The sequence below is a fragment of the Myxine glutinosa genome, chromosome 1 (assembly GCF_964187855.1).
Source record: "Myxine glutinosa chromosome 1, kmMyxGlut1.1, whole genome shotgun sequence".
NCBI classification, from domain to species: domain Eukaryota; kingdom Metazoa; phylum Chordata; class Myxini; order Myxiniformes; family Myxinidae; genus Myxine; species Myxine glutinosa.
Genome location: NC_136261.1, coordinates 340,477,836 through 340,498,200, shown reverse-complemented (window position 1 = coordinate 340,498,200; position 20,365 = coordinate 340,477,836). Strand labels below are relative to the sequence as shown.

Genomic DNA, 20,365 nt, shown 5'->3' with positions numbered 1-20,365 from the left:
TAATTAATCGATGAATTGCTTAATAAATCAAAAATATGCTTTGTAGCCCATCACTTGGTCACTGCCGTGTCCAAATTTCAGCTTCCCAGCTCAAAGGACCTCAGAGATATCACCCGGACAAACAAGCAAACAATAAAGGAAGAAAGCAAGAAACCGGAGTGAAAACCGATGTCTCCCTTAAAGTGTGCGCCATTGCCGGGCACCGAAGGGGGCCCGGCAATGATGTCATGCAGCGCCAGGAGATGGCATCGGAAAGGAGCAGTGACAACACAGAAATATCTAATTAACCTGCGCTCGCGAAGCGAAAAGTGGAGTTCAGCATTCAGTTGCGTATGTGTGCAATATGTGTGCCATGTGCCATACGTGTGCCATGTCTGCATGTAAAAAATTCATTTTCTTGGCAACTGTTGGTCCAATTGACGTGAACTATTACCGTAGGAGCGCCTCTGCCTGTTTATTTTTTTGCTGTTAATTATGACGTCATATGTCACATGGCATGGACGCCACCTTGGAAAAAAGTTGCAGCTCAAAAACTCCGAAACCACTCCATGGAAAAAATTGAAATATGGCTCATTGTCAAGTACTCCCCATGGGGAATAATATATGTTAATGTTGATGTCATCGGTGCCTTCATTATGACGCCGTCATCCATGAAGGGCGACGACCAAAGGAAGACTACCTCGCTCTGACGTGGCAGAACAGGCGTCATCGTAATTCAACATTCGTGTTTGTGAATATTTGTTGTGGTTACTCTTACAATCACTAAAAGAGAACTTAACCCACACCTTCATTAACATGTAAATCCTCCCCGCCCCCAATCAATGAATCTTCCCTCAACACTTACCTTTCAAATTCTTATTAATGCTTCTTTCTTGGTCTTCCCTCACACCAGCAGCCCCATATAAGCATCATACGTGTAACTTACTGTTCTTACAATCTTCAATAGCGTGACAACTGTCAGCAATCACTGCTGTGGTAAATGTGGAACGATAATCCCTAAACAAGAGTGATAAATGAACCTTCCAGGTTCTGTGTCAAGGACGATATCTCCACATCTGATGGTATATTCATGTTGTGTTATTATCCTTCCTAAAGTACAATGTACCATTAATTCACTCTCCGAGCAATACCCCAAGTCCGAGCTCTCATGTCCTGCAGGTTTATGATTAGTCCATTTTTTCTCTTCTAAAAAAATTAAATTCAATAAATATCGACAATTAAACATTACCACTTTTGTAAAAGGTGAAGAAGAATGCCTACCTGTAAAAAAGAAATAGTCTCAAGATCCTGGAGTGCTGCTTTCAATGTGAAATTTGTTTCCTGGAGAGAGCTCAACTGCTCCTTCACCGTGTCCATCTGCTTCTGAAGGAGAAAAATCTTCTCATTTTGCCTTTTGATCACCCGACTCTTCATCAGATCCACGGATTTATCCACATATTGGTACAACGCCAATCGCTTGTCCTCCATCCTCTCCACAGTCGCTTTGCCTGAATGCTGGAATAAATCAATCATTGTGCGATTGGAGTTAAAAGTCAAGAATAAACCATCAGAAAAAGGTTAAAACTAAAGAGAAGAATGGATTACGACTGAAGGACATATTGCAGGAATGCATTTAGAAGGACATAATGTATTGGACAGGACACTTATCCACAACACTTATTGGGGTGAGATGATGGGTTGATGGGAAATTTCAACATTTACCCAACCGAGATGGGGGAGATTTTAACTAGTTCGCATTTAATGGACAGAATTTGGCAGAAAAGGTCAAAATCTTTAAAAGTGAAAGAAATAAAATAAAATTTCAGATTTCCTGATCACAAAAAAACACTAACACTTGTTCATATATGGACAGTTTGTTTCTAGAGAATTGCACAGAGGTGGGCAGTAATATTACAGGATACCTGCCTACCTCCACTCTTTTCTCTGGCTTGTGAAACAATCTTCATGAAAAAGTTCAATCCCGCTCTACCCTCCACGGCTCGATGTTGGCATCCCACTACCCTCTCCCGTCATCCTGAACCATCCAAACCTGCAATATTTTACCACTTTCACTATTTTCACCACTTTTCAACACCTCGCCCCACTTCCCCAAACCAATCGTCTTGCAGATTACTGTGTTCTTCACATCTTGTATTTTTTCTTCTTTTTTCCCATTAATTAATTCCCTAACCTTTTCGGATTCCACCTTTTGCCCCACTGCCCCACCGTCAATACATTTCCTTTTTGCACTCTGTATCTTGTTCTTCCATAAGCTGACTTTTGTACCCCCCCCCCAAAAAGCATTTAAACAATAACTTGAAAGCATTTTAAGAGTGAAAACTTTCAAAAAAAAGTCTGTTCAGTTAGATTTAAAAATAAATCTGACATTAATGGTCATGGATTGAAATTGTTTTGGGTCAGGTGGTTGGTGGCTAGTGTGTGTAGATGGCCAGAGGTGGCCTGAGATGGCTGAGATGCAAGTGAGATTGTGTAGTTTGAGCTGTGGTGATGTCACCCATTGTAGAACAATATTTTTTCCAGATGCTAATTCTCTTTCCTTCAATCACGTCCATTCCTTGGTACTTCATACCTGTGTTTGTTCAACCTCCCGCTTCAGCTGATGGAGTTGGGATTCAAGGTGCTGCTTTGACTTTGATAGTTCAGGACACTTTGCAGTCAAAACGCCCTGCATAGAATAAATAAGTCCAGGTAAAGAGAATTGTTCATCTATATGTGGAAACGATAAGGCACAAACTGCACAAAATGATTTTAAAACGTATTTGCAAAAATAGTGGAGACTAGACATTTATAGATTCCAAATTAAATATCAACTCTTCTTTATTTATACAACTGCATGAGAAGAGAGCTCATCCACATTATTTATCATGGTGAATAATAATTGATAGTTAAGGGAAGTAGAGGCGGACTATAAAGGGGTGCCCTACATCTGGCAATTAAAATACATTTACTTCTTCATGCAGCTGTATGAAGGAAATTGATGCCCTTTATATGAACTTTTCGAGAGCATTACTTGGTTCCTCCTCAGAACATAAGGGTAGACCAGCATGCACATGAGATTTCTTGAATGTCCCTTCTTTTCTATTCTTTGGGATTTTCTCCAAGCTATGAAAGGTCGCTTTTTTTCTATATCTTGCCACATGGCCCATACCATATAAAGAGGTATTTTCCATACCACTGGCCTTTTTCCAAAGAATTACTACCGGAGTCAAAATTTTCTCGGGTTTACAATTCCAAGTGCTGCTCCAGCTTCTTCTTTTTTCACACATGTTCAGAGAGGGAAGAAGCTGATGCCTGCCTTTCTGGAGGATGAGTGGTGCTGCAGCAAAGGGTGGAGTTATAAGCAAAATTTTAACCTGAGACTGGTTTGGGGCCTTAGATTTTCAACTGGGAAAGGATCCCATTGAGACTCAGGCAAGACTATGAAAGTGGAGGAGAGGAAGTCACAATACCAGATTTGGATAAATGCTTGAGCCATGTCCAGGAGATACATAATTGATCTCTTTTCTAAAATTCAGAGCCTCAATCAATTGTTGGAAGAGCAGGAGATGGAGGTCCAGGGTGGTTGAATGGGGTTAGAAACCAAACTGATGGTTTGAGATCAGGCCATTAGAGAAAAGGAAGATTTTGATTTCAACTGCAATGTTGGATTGTTAAGGCCCTTTCTGTCAATGTAAAAACCTGTCTGTGCTCATTTGTCGACTGGTGTCATTGTCAATATCAGTGCACGTTTCAAACAGCCATTTTGTTTGTGGAGGACAATTCAATTTTGGTTTCCAGTTACATCATAGTTTGTTAAAGGAGTTTCCATGATTAATATGCTGCTCTTCCTTGAACAGAATATTAAAATGAGATCATAAAAAAAACTCAACATAACTTGTTGCTTCATGCTTTTGAGCAGTCGAGTAATTTTTTAAAGTATGATTGTGGTGTCATCAAAAATATCATTGAAAATCTTTGAAACCATGATAAGACGACCATTGGCCGAGACTCAGTATGAATGTGAACATTGTGATGCAAGGAAGTAAAAGCACAGGAAAACAAACACCCAGTGATGGATAATATCAGGCCTGTACATTACTGCTTGGGAATTGCCATAAACAACAACAACAACAACAACAACAACAGGCATTTTAAGGCCATTTTCCCTGCTAGAGTGGGGGTTAGCCTTGTGGCCCCCATGACAATCTTCTCCATTTTGTCCTATTTTCTGCATCTCTCCTTGTTAACCCCCTTGCCCGCATTTCTTCTTCCACCAAATTTAGCCAAGTCTTTCTTGGTCTTCCCCGTCCTCTACTTCATTCTACATTCATTTCCATCACTCTTCTCAACCAGTCACTTTCATCCTTCCTCAACACATGACCAAACCATCTCAACCTGTTTCTCTTCACAGCATCAATCACAGGCTCTATTCCCATCATCTTTCGCAATTCATCATTTGTCTTCCGCTCTCTCAACGATACTCCGCACATCCACCAAACCATTCGCATTTCCAGCCTTTCCTGTCTTCGTTGCTGCTCTACGTTCTATTGGTAATTGCCATAACTGGAAGTATATATTTTTTTCCTTTTATATGAAGTTTAACAATAGCCTGGTGTTGGCTTCGCGATTAGGGTGCCGGCTTGGGATCCTCGGATCCTAGGTTTGAATCCTGGTCGATTGCTGAATTAACACCAGGGGGGCTGACTCAGCCTGACATCCTCCTGACGTCGGCAAATTGACTACCAGTTTACTAGTAATTCCCTGTGTGTTGCAAGAGGCGACCAACAGGGTTGGCAACAGGAAGGGCATCCGGCCATAAAACATTGCTTCAAAAAGGGGACTATGGTGCCCGAAAATGGCCAAACCCTGCTCTGCAGGGAAAAATGGCCTCTAAAGGTGGTGCCATATGAAGTTTAACAATAGCAGGTTGTTTTGTGTGGTTGTCACGAATATACCTGGGATGGTAAAGTGGTCTAAACCTGTATGTTTTATAAACAAACATTTCCCTTTATTCAACATCTCAAAATGCTGTTCACACACATTATTCTTGAGCATCGCTTGACATTTCATCTCCAAGCTTTTTCAGAGCTTTGGGTCTATATCCTTAGGCCCAGGGCTATAAACAATCTCAGCACAAAATTGTTAATTTGGTGAGCTCTCCAGCATACCTTTTTACCTGAAAAATCAATAACCACCTTTTTCTGTCAGTTGTTCAATTAAAAAAAACTTTTTTTGACACTTCGCTCATTCTACAACCAATTGATCTACAGCAGTGTTGGGGAAAGTATCATAAGAAGGTAGTCTTTCCATAAAATAACCTCCACTTGTGAGGAATGTTCTGTTGCTCCAACATCACAATAATTTCAGTAGATCGTCCTGAGTGAAGTGAAAATTGAGACAAATTTTCACGATTACAGAACTTGCAATTTATCAATGTCTTATATCTTTTGACACTTTGTTCTTTCAACTTCCTTTGAGAAAAGGTTTTATATTCTTGGAGATAAACTCATGTGGATAAAATTTACATGAACAAAAAAACATTTTCACTTATGGACTTGCCTTGAGTTCATCATGAACAATCTCCACAGGAACAACTTCATGGTTCTTATGTTGTCCAACCATGCACATCACACACATCAAGCTTTCATCATCCTTGCAGTAGAGTAGTATTGGCTTGCCATGCTCGGTGCATCTTCGCTCCTCCACGTTTACGACTGACGTCAATTTCATCTGCTCCACGTTTACTCCTGGCACCAATTTCATCTTCTCCACCAATTTGGCAAGGGCCACATTCTTTTGACATTCTGGTTTTATCGGAAATACTTTACGGCAATTCGGACAATCACAGACTGTGGCCTCTTCCCTGCTTTCCCAGTGTTGCTCGACACAGACTTTACAAAATGAGTGGCCACATGGCAGAGTAATAGGTTCCTTGTACAGTTCAAGGCACACAATGCATTGAAGTTCATCTGCAGAAACTCCAGTCATCGAAGAAGACGCCATTTTCTTGTATGAGAGAAGGAGGCGCAGCAGAGTTGAAATCTGTAGTTATAAAAACAAAACGTTAGAGGTAAGAAATCATCAGGTAAATTACTATGGAGCACAATTACCTCAGAAACAAGAGAGGTCATACAACACGTTACCCCACTCAGTGTTAACGTCGATACAGGAATGCCTTGTCGTTCACGAGGTGGTGAAAATCCCCGTGAACCGCAAACTTAGGAGGTAATGGGGAAAATATGGTTTGGGACTTCAACTATAAAATTGTCCAAACTGTACCATTATAGTGGGGCTGCTTAACTGATGAATTGTGCCTTTTCCCTTAAAAGCATGAAACTTGGCACATGGCTAGAATACCCCAAAAGAAAGATTTTTAGTCCAGGGGGCATCTCCAATTTCGCCCCATATGGCGGCCATCTTGAAATTCAAGATGGCCGTCATACAAGACCTGTTTTGATGAATATCTCCATAATTAGAACAGATATCAAAATGGTTGAAGTGCCTATACCTACATTTTTAGGGTCTAGGAATCCAATGGTAACATAAAATATTAAGCAGTCATATGAAAATATTAATTTTGCATAGTATCATGCATACTGGGAATGCATATAAATACTCTTAACAGGTTGGCATTCTTCAGTGATTAAAAGTGTCTGACATCGCAAACTGTAACTGTGCCATCTTGTGGTTTTCTAGTCTTTGCTGCATTCTCCATCACATGCGCAGAGAGAAGTACAGGGAAGTGAAGCTTTCTTACACCGGCAACGACCAGTACATCCTTTTTTGCACCCACACTTAACAAGTTCATTGCAGATCTTTGCAGCCTCTGGAAGTGTTGTCCATATTGGTTTGAACTGGCCAGCAGACGTTTTTTGCCAACCCCATTCAGTGGTGAAATTGGGGATGCCCCCTGGACTAAAAATCTTTCTTTTCGGGTATTCTAGCCATGTGCCAAGTTTCATGCTTCTAAGGGAAAAGGCACAATTGATCCGAATTTTTTAGCTAAGCCGCCCAGCTATTAATTAACATGTTGGTGCATTGTTTTTGTGCTGTTTGGATTAAAAAGAAAGTATTATTTTCCTGTATTAAGAACATAAAATAAAGTGTATTTTCCTGAGTTATTATTATTATTCCGAGAATATAAGACCTGTCGCTTCTCTGATGGAAATACCAATCTTTTCTGCAATGGCTAATCTATGGGGGAAGAAAAACAAACAAACAAAGGATTTCTGGGAGATCCTGCTCTCCGTGCAGGGATAGCCAACGTCACGTGTTGCCATTTGCAGTTTTGACACGCGTGTCCATGTACCCAAAAAGAAAAAGTTTTTTCCCGGGAGTTACCTGGGAGTTACTTGAATCCCAAGTAGTTGGATTTCTTGAAATCCATTAATTCGTTCTCAAGTTATAACATGAAAAACAAACAAACAAGACCGACGGCTCCTTTTATAATATAGATTTCGCGAGTAGGCTGAGGCTGCTGATTGCATCATTGCTGGGATCGTGGCTGTGCCCCTGATGAATTGCACGGATTCCAGTAAGCTGGTACTCATTTTGCAGACCTCAGAATGATGACAGGCCGAGGCAACTCCCCCCCCCCAATCCACCCCTCCCACCCCGCCCCACACCCCCCAATCCACCCCTCCCATGTCATGGCCGCACCAGGAGAGCAATTTTCTTGAAATCGAACATCGATTGGGATCGATGACAAAGCAGACAGAACAATGGCAAGCATGCAATCAGCAGAGCTATACTTCGATCGCTTAGTTTATCTTTCTATATCTATATATATAAAGTAGAGTTGGCCTCTATCTATGATCTCTAAGATCTCGAGAACCCGTGGACGGATTTGCGAGCGGAAAGTACTGTTCGACTCGGGATGGTCCCAGGAATGTCACGGAGACATAAACATTTAAAAAATTTCGGGTTTTAAAATTAGCGTATTATTAGCACTAGCAGAAGAGAGAGGGATTCGAAGGGAGGGAGCGCAGCGCTTCTAGCGCTTCTGACTACAGCACACCTTAAAATTAAAAAAACTTCGGGTGGGTCTACAATCTCTAAGATCTCGAGAACCCGTGGACGGATTTGCGAGCGGAAAGTACTGTTCGACTCGGGATGGTCCCAGGAATGTCACGGAGACATAAACATTTAAAAAATTTCGGGTTTTAAAATTAGCGTTCCCCTCCCCTCCTCTTCCCCCTCCCCTCCTCCTCCCACTCCCGTGCAAAGCCGGGTACCTCTGCTAGTAACAAGATGATCTGAAGTATCTGAGTGGTAATGCTCCATGACCCGTCCTTCATTCTTCCTCTCCGCATGTCCTGATGCTTTTCCACTTTGACCTTCATGCCCTGAAAACGAGGGTCTGACTGGTCCTGGTCCAGGTCCTGGCATCAATACAAGAGCCTCAATTTGGGGTATGTGTGTTTGTGTGTGTCAGTAATAAGCCAATAATAAGCCAATCACTCCGATGGTAACCGGGTGGAAAAGAAGTATCGACTTCAAATTTTGACTCATGTTGAAAACGCGACTAGCTATGCAAGACCTATAATCCGGCTCTATCCTGGAAGGAGGGGGTCCCTCATGCCATGGTGTGATGGTATTCTTAGATTCGAACTTTCTCCAAAATGTTACCATTTCCTCCGTGTCACATGCACAACCTCTCCACCAAATTACTACCGAATCCATCCACAAGTTTTTGAGATATCCTGTCCACGGACAAACAAACAGACAGGGGTAAAAACATAACCTCCATCCACCTTTGGTGGCGGAGGTAAAAATACAACAGATTGACGATTTAGGCGACCTTGACCTTTTGACCTCAAGAGGAATAGGCTTAATCGACCCAATATGTAAAACCTGGTCAAATTTCAAACCAATCGGATGAGAATTGACGATTTTATACAACCATGACCTTTGACCTTGTGTTTAAAAAAATAATCGGATTTTAACCTTTGATTGGTGAACCAATTCAGGGACCAACATGCAAATTCTTTAAATTACTTTAAATGTCAGGTCAGGTGAATTGGATGAAAAATGATGATTTTATGCGATGCTGACCTTTGACCTTTTGACCAAATTATTAATTTCTCTCCTCCGTATTCTCATGATAAAGCTTTGTTGAAAATTTCCATGACAAAAGCTGAAATGTTACGAATGTTACAGCCCGTGCAGACACACACACACACGTCACACACACACGTCACACACACACACACACACACACACACACACACACACACACACACAAAACCCTGCTGTGTGGGAGATGGGCTAAAAAATAACGTTTCGATCAGTGTTTGTGAAATACCCGAACATTAATGCTTTGGTTCGTAAACTTAATTGATTTCACATATAAAGCATTTTTCTGAAAATCTGCGTTCTTTACACTTTGCTCTCAAAGCGTTTCAGCGTTTGTCAAAATCTTGTGAAATATTTTGTTGAGATGCGTCTTTTCGTCCAGTTGTAACTTGCAAGAAATCGCTGGAAAGCTTTGGTGGCAAAAATGCATCGATGGTGGTGGTGGTGGTGGTGGTGGTGGTGGTGGTGGTAGTAGTAGTAGTAGTAGCAGTAGCAGCAGTAGTAGTAGTAGTAGTAGTGCTTTTGTTGGAAAGGCTATCGAGATTTGCGTTCAGAGCTCATGCAAGCTCAGGCAAACATATGTTCCCTGTTTCATGTCGCTCAATTCCTCATCTCTGCAAGTCCATGTTTTGAACTATAGTAGACAAGGTAGAGCATTTTGAAGAGAAAGCACTTCCAAGACAGATAAGGGGAAGGTAAAAGAACGCCAAGGAACACCAAAAAAAGAACGCCAAATAACACATTTATACAAATAAGAGCAAAGTATCTTGTGGGGAGACCCGACAAAGTGCATCATTTATAGTCCAGGTTTCCTTAAACTTTTGAACAGTGTTACTATATTCTGCCGCCTTGTACTCCGAAATAATGCGTGAGCGTATTAAGCCCTTCAGACCTACAGAACTGTGTTCCACCACATTTCTCTCAATTTTTTCCTTCCTGGTTTTATATATTGCCATTTTCCCACAGGCTAAAATAAAGTTAACAAGGAGATCTCGTGACTTGCTTAGTTTCTTTACCAGGTGCCCGATAATAAAAAGTGTTGGAGAGAAGTGAAGCCAGAAGCCCAAGAGAAGACTTTTCATCACTAAGAACACTGGTTCAAGACGGTGCCATTGAAGGTACATGTGAAATATAGTTTCCCTTTCACCACAAAAGCAGCATTCCTCTGGGGAGTTAGTGAAATGGCGCATCATAGATCCAGAACTCAGTGCACCATGTAGCAACCTCCAACTTAAGTCTGCCATCAATCTTGGCGTTGGGTAGATATAGAGTGAATCCCAACGTGGATGAACAGTCGAAGGAAGTGGAAGAATCTCACATCAGGGAGTATCCAGTCGGGTTGCAAGAGCTATATAATGGAGCGAGTGGATCACTAGCAGGTATATATTTTTCCTTGATAGCCCACAGAACGACATTTCCACTGTGCCAGGGGTCTTACTCATATTGTTTGCAGGTATTGGCTGAGAGAGCTCGCAACATCGTGGTCTGATTTTAAAATCTATGGAGTTACCGATGGACATCTGTCCAGATCCATCACCCTCTTTGGGATTCTCTAGATATTCCAGACAATCGGGAGGCAAGGAGCTTTTGACCTCTTCAAGTTTCCAGGAGGGGATCCTGATTGTCCTTAGGCCCATTTTCGCTGCAAGTTCCTTGGTTAAAATAAGCCTTCTCTTCCCATCGTTCAGAAGGTCTCCCACTGTGGATATGCTACCAGCTAAGAGGTTCCTTCTTACTGAAGACGAAGCCAGAGTTGGGTCCTGTAGAAGAGGGTTGAGAATGAGCGGTTCTTCAAACAGGTCCTTGCCTGGATAAGGAACTGTTCTTTGTACGTCGACTACATTCCAAGCCTTCAGCATTTCTTGATAAAAAAGAGGCAATGTAGCACGAGACAGGCTCCGAGATGTAATGATAAAAAGATTCCTTTTGTACCCAAGATTGAGCACTTTGCTGAAGACGTATGATGCCAGTGAGCACCATTGCGGTGTAGGGTTCACATGTAGGTATCGTTGTATGGTCCTCAGCCTGGATGCGTGGCTGTGGCTTCGAAGGCAGGGAAAAGACTGTCCAGTGTCCACCTTCTGCAAAAGGCAAGCTCAGAATGCCCAGGGAAACCCAGTGTTTACCATTCCAAAAGTAGTCCAATAGCTTCCTCTGAATCTTAACCAGAAACTCCTCTGGAGTGCTTATGCAAGAGAGCCTGAATACTAACTTCGGAATTATAAACTGTTTAATAAGGAGTGTTTTTCCCCTCAGAGACAGGACTTTGTGTTGGTAACTCCTTTACCTGCATTTATCCAATTAGAAGCCCAGAGCTTTTCCTCCAATTGATTGTAGCAGACGATGCTGCTGAATAAACCTGCTGACAATCATAAACTACTTGCATATCCCTTGCATTACTGGCAAACACGAGAATGTCATCTGCATATGGAGAAAGTTTGAGGTTGACCCTGTTGTGTGGCACCACAATGCCAGTTAGCCTTCTTCTCATCAAACAAAGGAAGGGTTCGATACATAGGGAATATAATTGGCCGGACAGGGGACATCCTTGTCTTATTCCTCTCTCAAATGGAAAGGGCGCGAGCAACAAACCGTTGACTTTAACTAGGCATTCTGCCGACATATACAACGTCTGAATCATGCCTACAAATCTCCTCCCCAACCCAAAAGTTAGTAAGGTTTCAAAGAGATACTCATGGTTCATCTGGTCAAAGACTTTCTCCTGATCAAAGGAAAGAAATCCGACGTGAGTCTGAGTCATGTCCGCATACTCTATCAGGTCTCTGACGAGGGATATGTTGTCATGTATTGTCCTGCCTTGAATGGCATAAGATTGCTCCGGGCTGACTAATTTTGTCAGGACTGGTCCGAGACGGAGTGACAACATTTTAGCCATGACCTTATAATCCACACACAGCAGAGACACAGGGTGGTAATTCCTCAAGTTTCTCAAGTCACCCTCCTTGGGAATCAAGACCAGAATCGCTCGACGCCAAGAAAGGGGCATTAGACCTGTATCACATGCTTCCTGAGCTACGCTTAGGTAATCAGGTCCAACCAAGTCCCATACTTTTGCATTGCATTTCACATAATAAGCCATCCATGCCAGGGGATTTATCCCTTGATCGGCTGTGCAGGGCGGTTTTCATTTCTTCCAGAGATAATGGAGTCTGCAGCTGCTCCCAGTCTTCTACAGAGGCTTCAGGAAGACTACTCCACATAGTACCACCTGCACCTGCATCTGTGCTCTTTCCCGAATACAGCTGAGCGTAAAAGGCTCTAATTCGTTTTTGAACACCCTCCGAGCCATTGAGCAAGAGACCATCTTCTGCGAGAACACTCGCTATAGTCCTGAATTGACCTTTGCGTTTTTCCACCCCTTTGAGATAATTCAGGACATATTCATCCTCAGAAATAAACTGCAGACGAGAGCGCACATACGCCCCTCGTGCCTTCACACGACTACATGCTTTAAGGGTGCTCTTCTTTTCTTCGTATGCCTGCAGTTCAGTAGAGGTAAGTGTGGTCAGGTGCTTCTCAAGGTGCAGCAGTTCCTCTTCCAGTCTTTTGATCCCTACCCCAAGTGTTTTGCTCCATCCATACGAGTATTCCTGACATAGCAATTTCAATCGTACCTTGCCCACATCGCACCAGAATCGAAGTGAGCAAAAATCTCCTTTTTTTATTCCTCCAGGTTTGCCAAAAATTCAAAAAGATTGACAAAAAGGCTTCATCCTGACTTAAAGCATTGTTCAGGTGCCACAAGCCAGGGCCTCGCCTTGTTTCCGCCAGGGAACACTTAATCCAGGCCAAGTTTTGATCTGTGAAATGGGCAACTTTTATGCCAGAGTCACTGACACTCTTACACCAATGGTGAGACACGTAAATTCTATCGAGCCGGCATTGTGATATATGACCACCTCTGATACTCGTATACATGAATGGTCTGTCTGTGGGGTGTTGTATGTGCCAAGTATCTCTCAAGTTTAACAGTGTTATGGTTTGTTGTAATATTCTTACAGAGTGATTATGCGGCTCCTGACCTATTCGATCAAGGGAGGGGATTAGAGTGCAATTAGTCTCCTCCAAGAATACACACTCTTCACCAGGCAAGGTGAGCATGAATCCCTGCAACCGGTTGAAGAAAATCCCCGTTGCAACTCCTACACAAGGTGCATAAATGTTGACGAAATTGACAACAAATTCTTCAAACTTTGCTTTTATATGTAGCAACCGCCCCACACTGGCTTCCTTTACGACAAGTATTTCAGGTTTCCTCTTTGGTGAAAAGAGGGTAGCCGCTCCACAAGATATGTCCGTTGGGTGACTGAAAAAGGCCAAGTCTTCCCATTGGTTTTCCCATTGGGATTCAGCCTATGGGGTCGTGTGGGTTTCCTGCACAAAGGTTACTTCAAGTTTTTCCTTCACACAGAATGACAATACTTGGTGCACACGGAATGCATCCTTACAGCCATTGACATTCAATGATCCTATTCGTAAGTTTGATGTCATTATTGTATTGAGAGTTTTGTTCCTGTAAAATTCATCATCATTAAACCAATTTATATTCAGGCCCATAACTCAAAACCTTTGCCAGAAACTTCCTGACTCGGGCTTGTTCGGCCGAGCCTGAAGGCCTTTTTTATGTCCCTCTCTCCTTAGTACATACAAGGAATGCACTAGCAAGTCATAATCTTTCCACCATCTCAACGCATTTTCCACTTTCTTCCTGCTATGCAAGCTTTGTTCCAGGAACTCGAGTATCTCCTGGCTGGGAATGCAGGAATGGTGTCCTGCAGGTAGGTCTGTCTCTAAACCAGTCAGTGACCCTTGATAGTCTTCCCCATCACCAATACGTTTCTCATCATCGCTGTCTGGAGGTTCAAGATCCTTCTCCTTTGGTGTACTTGTACAATGTGTCAAGTCTTCTGCCATGTCGTCTCTCAAGGCTGACTTGGCATAGTCTTCTGGCGCAGAGGAACGCTCCTTTTGCTCTGATATGGCGGACGTTGCTTCACCTGTGGGAATGGATGCCTCTTCCTCAGTTGGTATTGGAGATCCATCCTTTTGGGGTTGTAAAATAGAGATGTGCTCAACTATTCCCCTTTCTGCGCCAACAGTGAGTGAAGTGACATCACCCGAGATGTCGGTCAGTGCCAGCAACTTCATTGATGCTTGTGTGTCTGGTTCCATCTGTCTGTCTGTCCCACCGATGAATGCTACTTCAGCATCCTTTGAAACTTCGGTGTTAATCCTTCGGTTCAGAACTGCTCTTGTAGATGTTTCAATCCCTGGTTTATTTTGAAGCTTCGTTGCAGTTGTTATTATTGGATGCATTTTCTCAGGAACCAACATCACAGTGTGGCGGACACGAAAGCACCGACGTGGTGACATCACCCTGCACACCAAGTGGGGGTGGGCCACACCGGGGAGAGAGGCATGGCCTCAGGATACACAGGGCGCGCAGCCCCGAGCAGCTCAGTGCTGCAGTTTGAGTGCTTTGAATAAAGACTCTTTTGTATGAACCGCGTTGTCCGCTTGCTCCTTTCGTAAGCCTTAGCGCGCGCAGCACCGCGCTTCATTTGGTGACCTCGACGTTGGATCTGCCATAGCGATCCTTCCGAACACGACGCCATTGCAATGGCAAACAACGCGATGTCGGTCAAACTTCCCGAATTTTGGGAGGCCCAGGCTGAAGTTTGGTTCGTCCAAGCTGAAGCCCAGTTTCAGCTTCGGCGCATCACCAGCGACGACACGCGCTACTGCCACATCGTCGCCTCCCTCGGGCCCGGCACGGCCGCTCGAGTTGTGTCCGTCCTTCACCACCCACCGGACGGCCACAAGTACGAGGCGCTCAAGCGGCTACTCCTAGCCATGTTCGGCCTCACGGAGGACGTACGGGCCGACCACCTCCTGGATCTCCCCAAGCTCGGCGACATGTGCCCGTCAGTCCAAATGGACCATATGCTGTCGCTGTTGGGCGACGAAGCCCCTGGTTCTCTATTCCGGGGGCTTTAACATCGCCAACTACCAGCACAGGTATGCCTCGCGTTGGCCGGGACCGTGATAACGGAACCCCGAGCACTGGCCGCCGAGGCAGACAGGTACTTCGCGGCTTCGGACACGCGGGCGAGAGTCGGTGAGGCCGTCGCGGATCTCGAGGCTGATGCTGCTGCACACCTCGTGGATCCCGAGGCTGGTGCCGATGCACACCTCGTGGCCCCGCCACGCCCCGCCCATCACCGCGGAGAAAACCGCCGGCTCCACCAGCCTGGCGAAGCCAGCCGCGCTCCTCCAGCTCCACCACCTGGTGCCGGTTCCACGCCAGGTTCGGCCACGAGGCTCGACAGTGTCATCCGCCGTGCTCCTTCGACAGGTCGGGAAACGCCCGGGCCGGCGCTCGATAGTGGCAATGAGTGCCGGCCGTTCGAACAGCCTACTGTTCATAACGGACACCTTATCTGGGCACCGTTACCTGTGCAACACGGGAGCGCAGGTGAGTGTCGCTCCTGCCGATACGTCGGACAAGCACACCGCGGGCGGGGGCCCCGCGCTGATTGCCGCGAACGGGACGCCCATCCGTACGTACGGAAAACGCTGCCTCTCTCTGCGGTTCGGAGGGCAGGTTTTCCGATGGTCGTTCGTCACCGCCGACGTGCCCATGGCATTGCTTGGCATGGACTTCCTGTGCGCAAATGGGCTCCTGGTCGACGTAAAGCACAGACGTCTTGTCCAGGCCGAGACGTTCAGCTCGCTCGCTTGTGCACTGCCCAGCTCGTCGAGCAGCTCACTGAGCGGCTCACCGAGCGGCTTGCCAAGCGGCTTGCCGAATGGTTCGGTTCCGGCCACGTTGATCTGTACGCCTCCGGCAGCGGACAAATTCACCCGCCTCCTCGCCAGATTCCCATCCTTCCCCGCGACGTGCCGGATGTCCGTCGTGTACTCGGACACGACCTTTGACCGCGAGTTGCTCAGGCTTCACTTGGCAGTCAGGCACTTCCGCCATCTGCTCGAGGCCATGCGTTCACGGCCTTCGTCGACCACAAGCCGCTGGTCTTCGCGATGGGCAAGGTCACCGAGCCGTGGTCGGCCCGGCAGCAGCGTCACCTCTCGGCCGTGTCCGAGTACACGACGGACATCCGGCACGTCGTGGGGAAGGACAACCCGGTGGCGGATTGCCTTTCCCGGGCCGTCGCCCACGCAGTCCACCTCGGCATTGACTATGCCCGGATGGCAGCGGACCAGGCCGCTAACCCCGACGTCCAGGCCTTGCGGACTGCCGTCACAGGCCTCCGCGTCACCGAGGTGCCTTTCGACGGCGCGGGCGCGGCCCTCTTGTGCGACGTCTCCCTCGGGCGGCCTCGCCCCATCGTGCCCGCGGGCTGGCAGCGCCAGGTGTTTGATGCCATCCACGGCCTGTCCCACCCGGGCACAAGGGCCTCCCAGAGGTTGATCGCCGACAAATTCGTCTGGCATGGCCTCCGGAAGGCCGTCCGCGGCTGGGCCAGGACGTGCCTCGCGTGCCAGCGCGCCAAGGTGCACCGGCACACCCAGGCCCCATTGGCCCCGTTTACGGTGCCGGAACGCCGGTTTGACCACGTCCACGTGGACCTGGTGGGACCTCTGTCCCCCTCGCGGGGTTTCACCCACGTCCTCACCATGGTGGACCGCACCACCCGGTGGCCGGAGGCCATGCCCTTGGCGTCGACGACGGCGGCGGACGTCGCGCAGGCGTTCATCGCCACCTGGGTCACCCGGTTCGTTGCCCCCTCAGACATCTCGTCCGACCGCGGCCCCCAGTTCACCTCAGAGCTCTGGGGGGCGGTCGCGCGGGGGCTCGGGGTCCGGCAGCACCGAACCACAGCCTACCACCCCCAGGCTAACGGCCTGTGCGAGCGATTCCACCGCTCATTGAAGGCCGTGCTCTGGGCCACCCTCCGCTACGGCGGCTGGGTCGACAGGCTCCCCTGGGTCCTGCTGGGCCTCTGGACAGAGCCCAAGGATGACCTGCGTGCATCCGCGGCAGAGTTGGTCTTCGGGCAACCGCTGCGGGTGCCGGGCGAGTTCCTCCCCGACTCCACGGCACCATGGTCCGCGGCACAGCAGCGCTCCGCTCTGCAATAGACCGCCCAGAAGTTCGCCCCGGTGCCAACGGCACACCACGGGCACCCACCGACGCACGTCGCCCCGGAGCTTCGCACGGCGGAGTACGTCTTCTTCCGCCACGATGCCCACCGGACACCACTGCGGCCCCCGTATGACGGGCCTTTCCGCGTGCTGGAGACCGGGGTGAAGCACTTCACCCTGGACATCGGCGGTACTCCTGACCGCGTTTCTGTGGACCGCCTCAAGCCGGCCCACCTCGACGTGGACCATCCACCGCCAGTGGCCCGACCCCCGCGTCCCAGGGGCAGCCGGAGGCATCCCAGATGGCATCCCTGCATCCCGGACGCCGCCAGTCGCCATGGGGCGCTTCGGCCGGGTCATCCGTTTGCCCCGCAAACTGACCCTTCAGGTGCGCGGGGATTCTGGGGGGGCGCGTGTGGCGGACACGAAAGCACTGACGTGGTGACATCACCCCGCACACCAAGTGGGGGTGGGCCACGTCGGGGAGAGAGGCGTGGCCTCAGGATACACGGGGCGCGCAGCCCCGAGCAGCTCAGTGCTGCAGTTTGAGTGCTTTGAATAAAGACTCTTTTGTATGAACCGCGTTGTCAGCTTGCTCCTTTCGTACGCCTTAGCGTGCGCAGCACCACGCTTCAACAGTATCGTTTGGCCCTGTCAACTCAGATACCTCTGTGTTGTTTATTTTTACCATGCTGGGTTTACGACTTGACGGTCTCCTTTCCTGTTCATTCTTCAAACTGTCTTTTGGTGAATCTGGGCGAGAAGACTCCCCATATCCTGTCGTTTGATGAATAGTTTCCTCTTCTTCTTCTTCCATTTCTTCAGATTGGGTTACCACTCTTTTCTCCTTCAGAATACTCGGCCTTATTAATCCCTTTGACACATTACTTCCCGTGTCATCCTCAATTGTACCATGGTGTTCCGTGGTCCCATCCTCTGCGGGTTCTGATTTCCTCTTCTGTGCTCTCTTTGCCTTCCCTGCTCCCACTGTCGGCCATTGATTTATGGCAGCGGAAGAGATAGGATGAGAAGCTGGTATAGAACTGTCTTGAGGGACCACTGCCCTCGAGCACAAAAGAGCAGCTGCCTCTCTTAGGATACCTTCAGTGACGCTGGGATCCTCTCGAGGCTGATCTGGGCGTTGAGGAGCTGCAACCTCTTTAATGATAGTGGGGCAGTCTGCTCTCCTGTGGTCCTTCACTTTGCATGCATAACAACGGGGTTCGTTTGTCATATAAAATACCCTGTAATTCTTTCCGTCAAAAGGAATAACAAACGACCCATCACATTCAGTATCCGATCCCAATTCAAAGGAGACTTGTCTTTTAAAAGACCAGACATGCAGTAGGGAGGGCTCATGACAGCCCAAAGACACAGGCTTGATGGGTGATCTCAACACTTCCAGTTGTTCCAGGAAAGGCACCACGACATTGTCAGGCACATAAGGGGGTATATTAGATATAATTATCCTTGTACCAAGACTTGAGGGCGGTTCAACTTGTACAAAGAGTCCTCCCACACCAATCCCTTTCTCTATGGCCTTATTTGCTGCAGCCTCTGAGTTAAGAAAGACCACAGCTTGTCCATACATTTTCGAGGCTGCAACTATCGTCACAGGATCAACCAGACTAGCGAGTGCTTTTACATAAGCCTCTCTTTGGGTGATTTGTCCCAACTCGCATTTCACCCCATACTTCCTTGTTAATGCCTTAAACAGGTGGGCAGGGCAGTTCCCACCTGCACCAGAGGTAGCAGCGGCCATTCTTGCCCATGTACCATCCAGAGGTATGATTACTATTAACGGTAGGTATTAACGGTATTAACCTATATTTCCCGTCAAATGAAAATGAAAAAAAATACAAATTAGCTCGTTCGCGAGCTATTGCTTATTTTAGCACGACCGTACCGGTATGCTGATGAACAACTCAAAAGGATAATCAAACGCGCGTTGAGCAAATAACTTTTCGGCTTAATTGCCAAAACGATGCAAATCTAGCACAGAAAGTCAAGGGTGATTAAGCAAAAACAAGTAAGTCAAACAGTTTTGTGATACGCCACAAATCAGGCGCGGCAAAACAAGTCCCACACGGGCGTGGCTAGGCCCGAACACAAAAGGACTAATAAATCAAACAGGCCATCAAAATAAAGTAACGAAATGAATCAACTCGGTTTAGATAACCCAAATACACCAAAAATACAAACGAAAACGGAGGAGGATGAGGAGGAAATGTCGAAAATAGCATGGCTCAAGGAGCAGCAAAATGGCTTGGCGTAGTAGTAGTAGTAGTGGTGGTAGTAGTGGTGGTAGTACCAGTAGTAGTAATATTAATAGTTGTAGTAGCAGTAGTGGTAGTAGTAATAGTAGTAGTAATATGTACAACCACATTGTACATATTATATCAAAAGCTTGAGAAATCTGTTGCAACCACCGAGCTGTGACTTGGCTGTTTGTCAGCATGCTCACATAGATTGTTAACAATTGTTACGTGGTCCCCTCGGTGAATACCTGGTCTCGGTGACCCCCGGACCGTGAGAGGAACTTCGCCAGAAAGCTGTATTATATATGCGCTTTCGCCACGCAATCCATATGAATTTCACCCAAGAGACAACTGATGTTCAAGGATATATTTCAATGGTAATGATACCATACAATTTCAATGACACAACCACGGAGATTTTCCCCGAGCAATCAACAATACACAACCATCAACAATTCTCAATCCACAATCAATTCCCTATGATTAAGATGGCCATCTTATATACGTGTGTCCCGGTGAGTACTCACGACACCCTTTTGGTCTCGGTCCCGCACAATGTCTCTGGGCCCCTCCTGACCAAGATGATGGTCGGCGTCGCCGCACTCGGGCGGTTGAACGAACCCCGGGTGGACGTGTTTCCACTGGGCAGGTATCGTACCCGGCACCCCGGCTACAGCCCCTCGCGGCCACGCGAAGCGGGGACGGGAAAGCAAGCCACAGGCCCCACGCCGCTTGCCAGGAGTGTTAGGCCCCAACAGGCGACCCGTACGCGTCTTTTTAGACGGTGTCGCGCACGGCGCCAAACGCTGGGTCGGTGCACGGCCACACGACAGTTTGCCGTTTCCCGGGCAGGTATCCGTCCCGGTAACTCCTCTCGCCAGACAGGCTCGGGAACGCCGCTTTTCCACACGGCTCAATCAATCCCA

At 47.1% G+C, this 20,365-nt stretch overlaps 1 protein-coding gene across 2 annotated transcripts in view; it reads right to left on the bottom strand.

The window, feature by feature from the left end:
- Positions 1 to 20,365, bottom strand: part of LOC137412709 (E3 ubiquitin-protein ligase TRIM7-like) — a 78,127-nt gene that overhangs the window by 22,765 nt on the left and 34,997 nt on the right. For both annotated transcript variants that reach the window (XM_078769824.1, XM_068098001.2), the window contains 3 exons: positions 5,539 to 6,021; positions 2,570 to 2,665; positions 1,261 to 1,494 (listed from right to left, as the gene is read on the bottom strand). In XM_078769824.1, the coding sequence (XP_078625950.1) occupies positions 1,261 to 1,494; positions 2,570 to 2,665; positions 5,539 to 6,021 (813 nt within the window). The remainder of the gene's footprint in view (positions 1 to 1,260; positions 1,495 to 2,569; positions 2,666 to 5,538; positions 6,022 to 20,365) is intronic.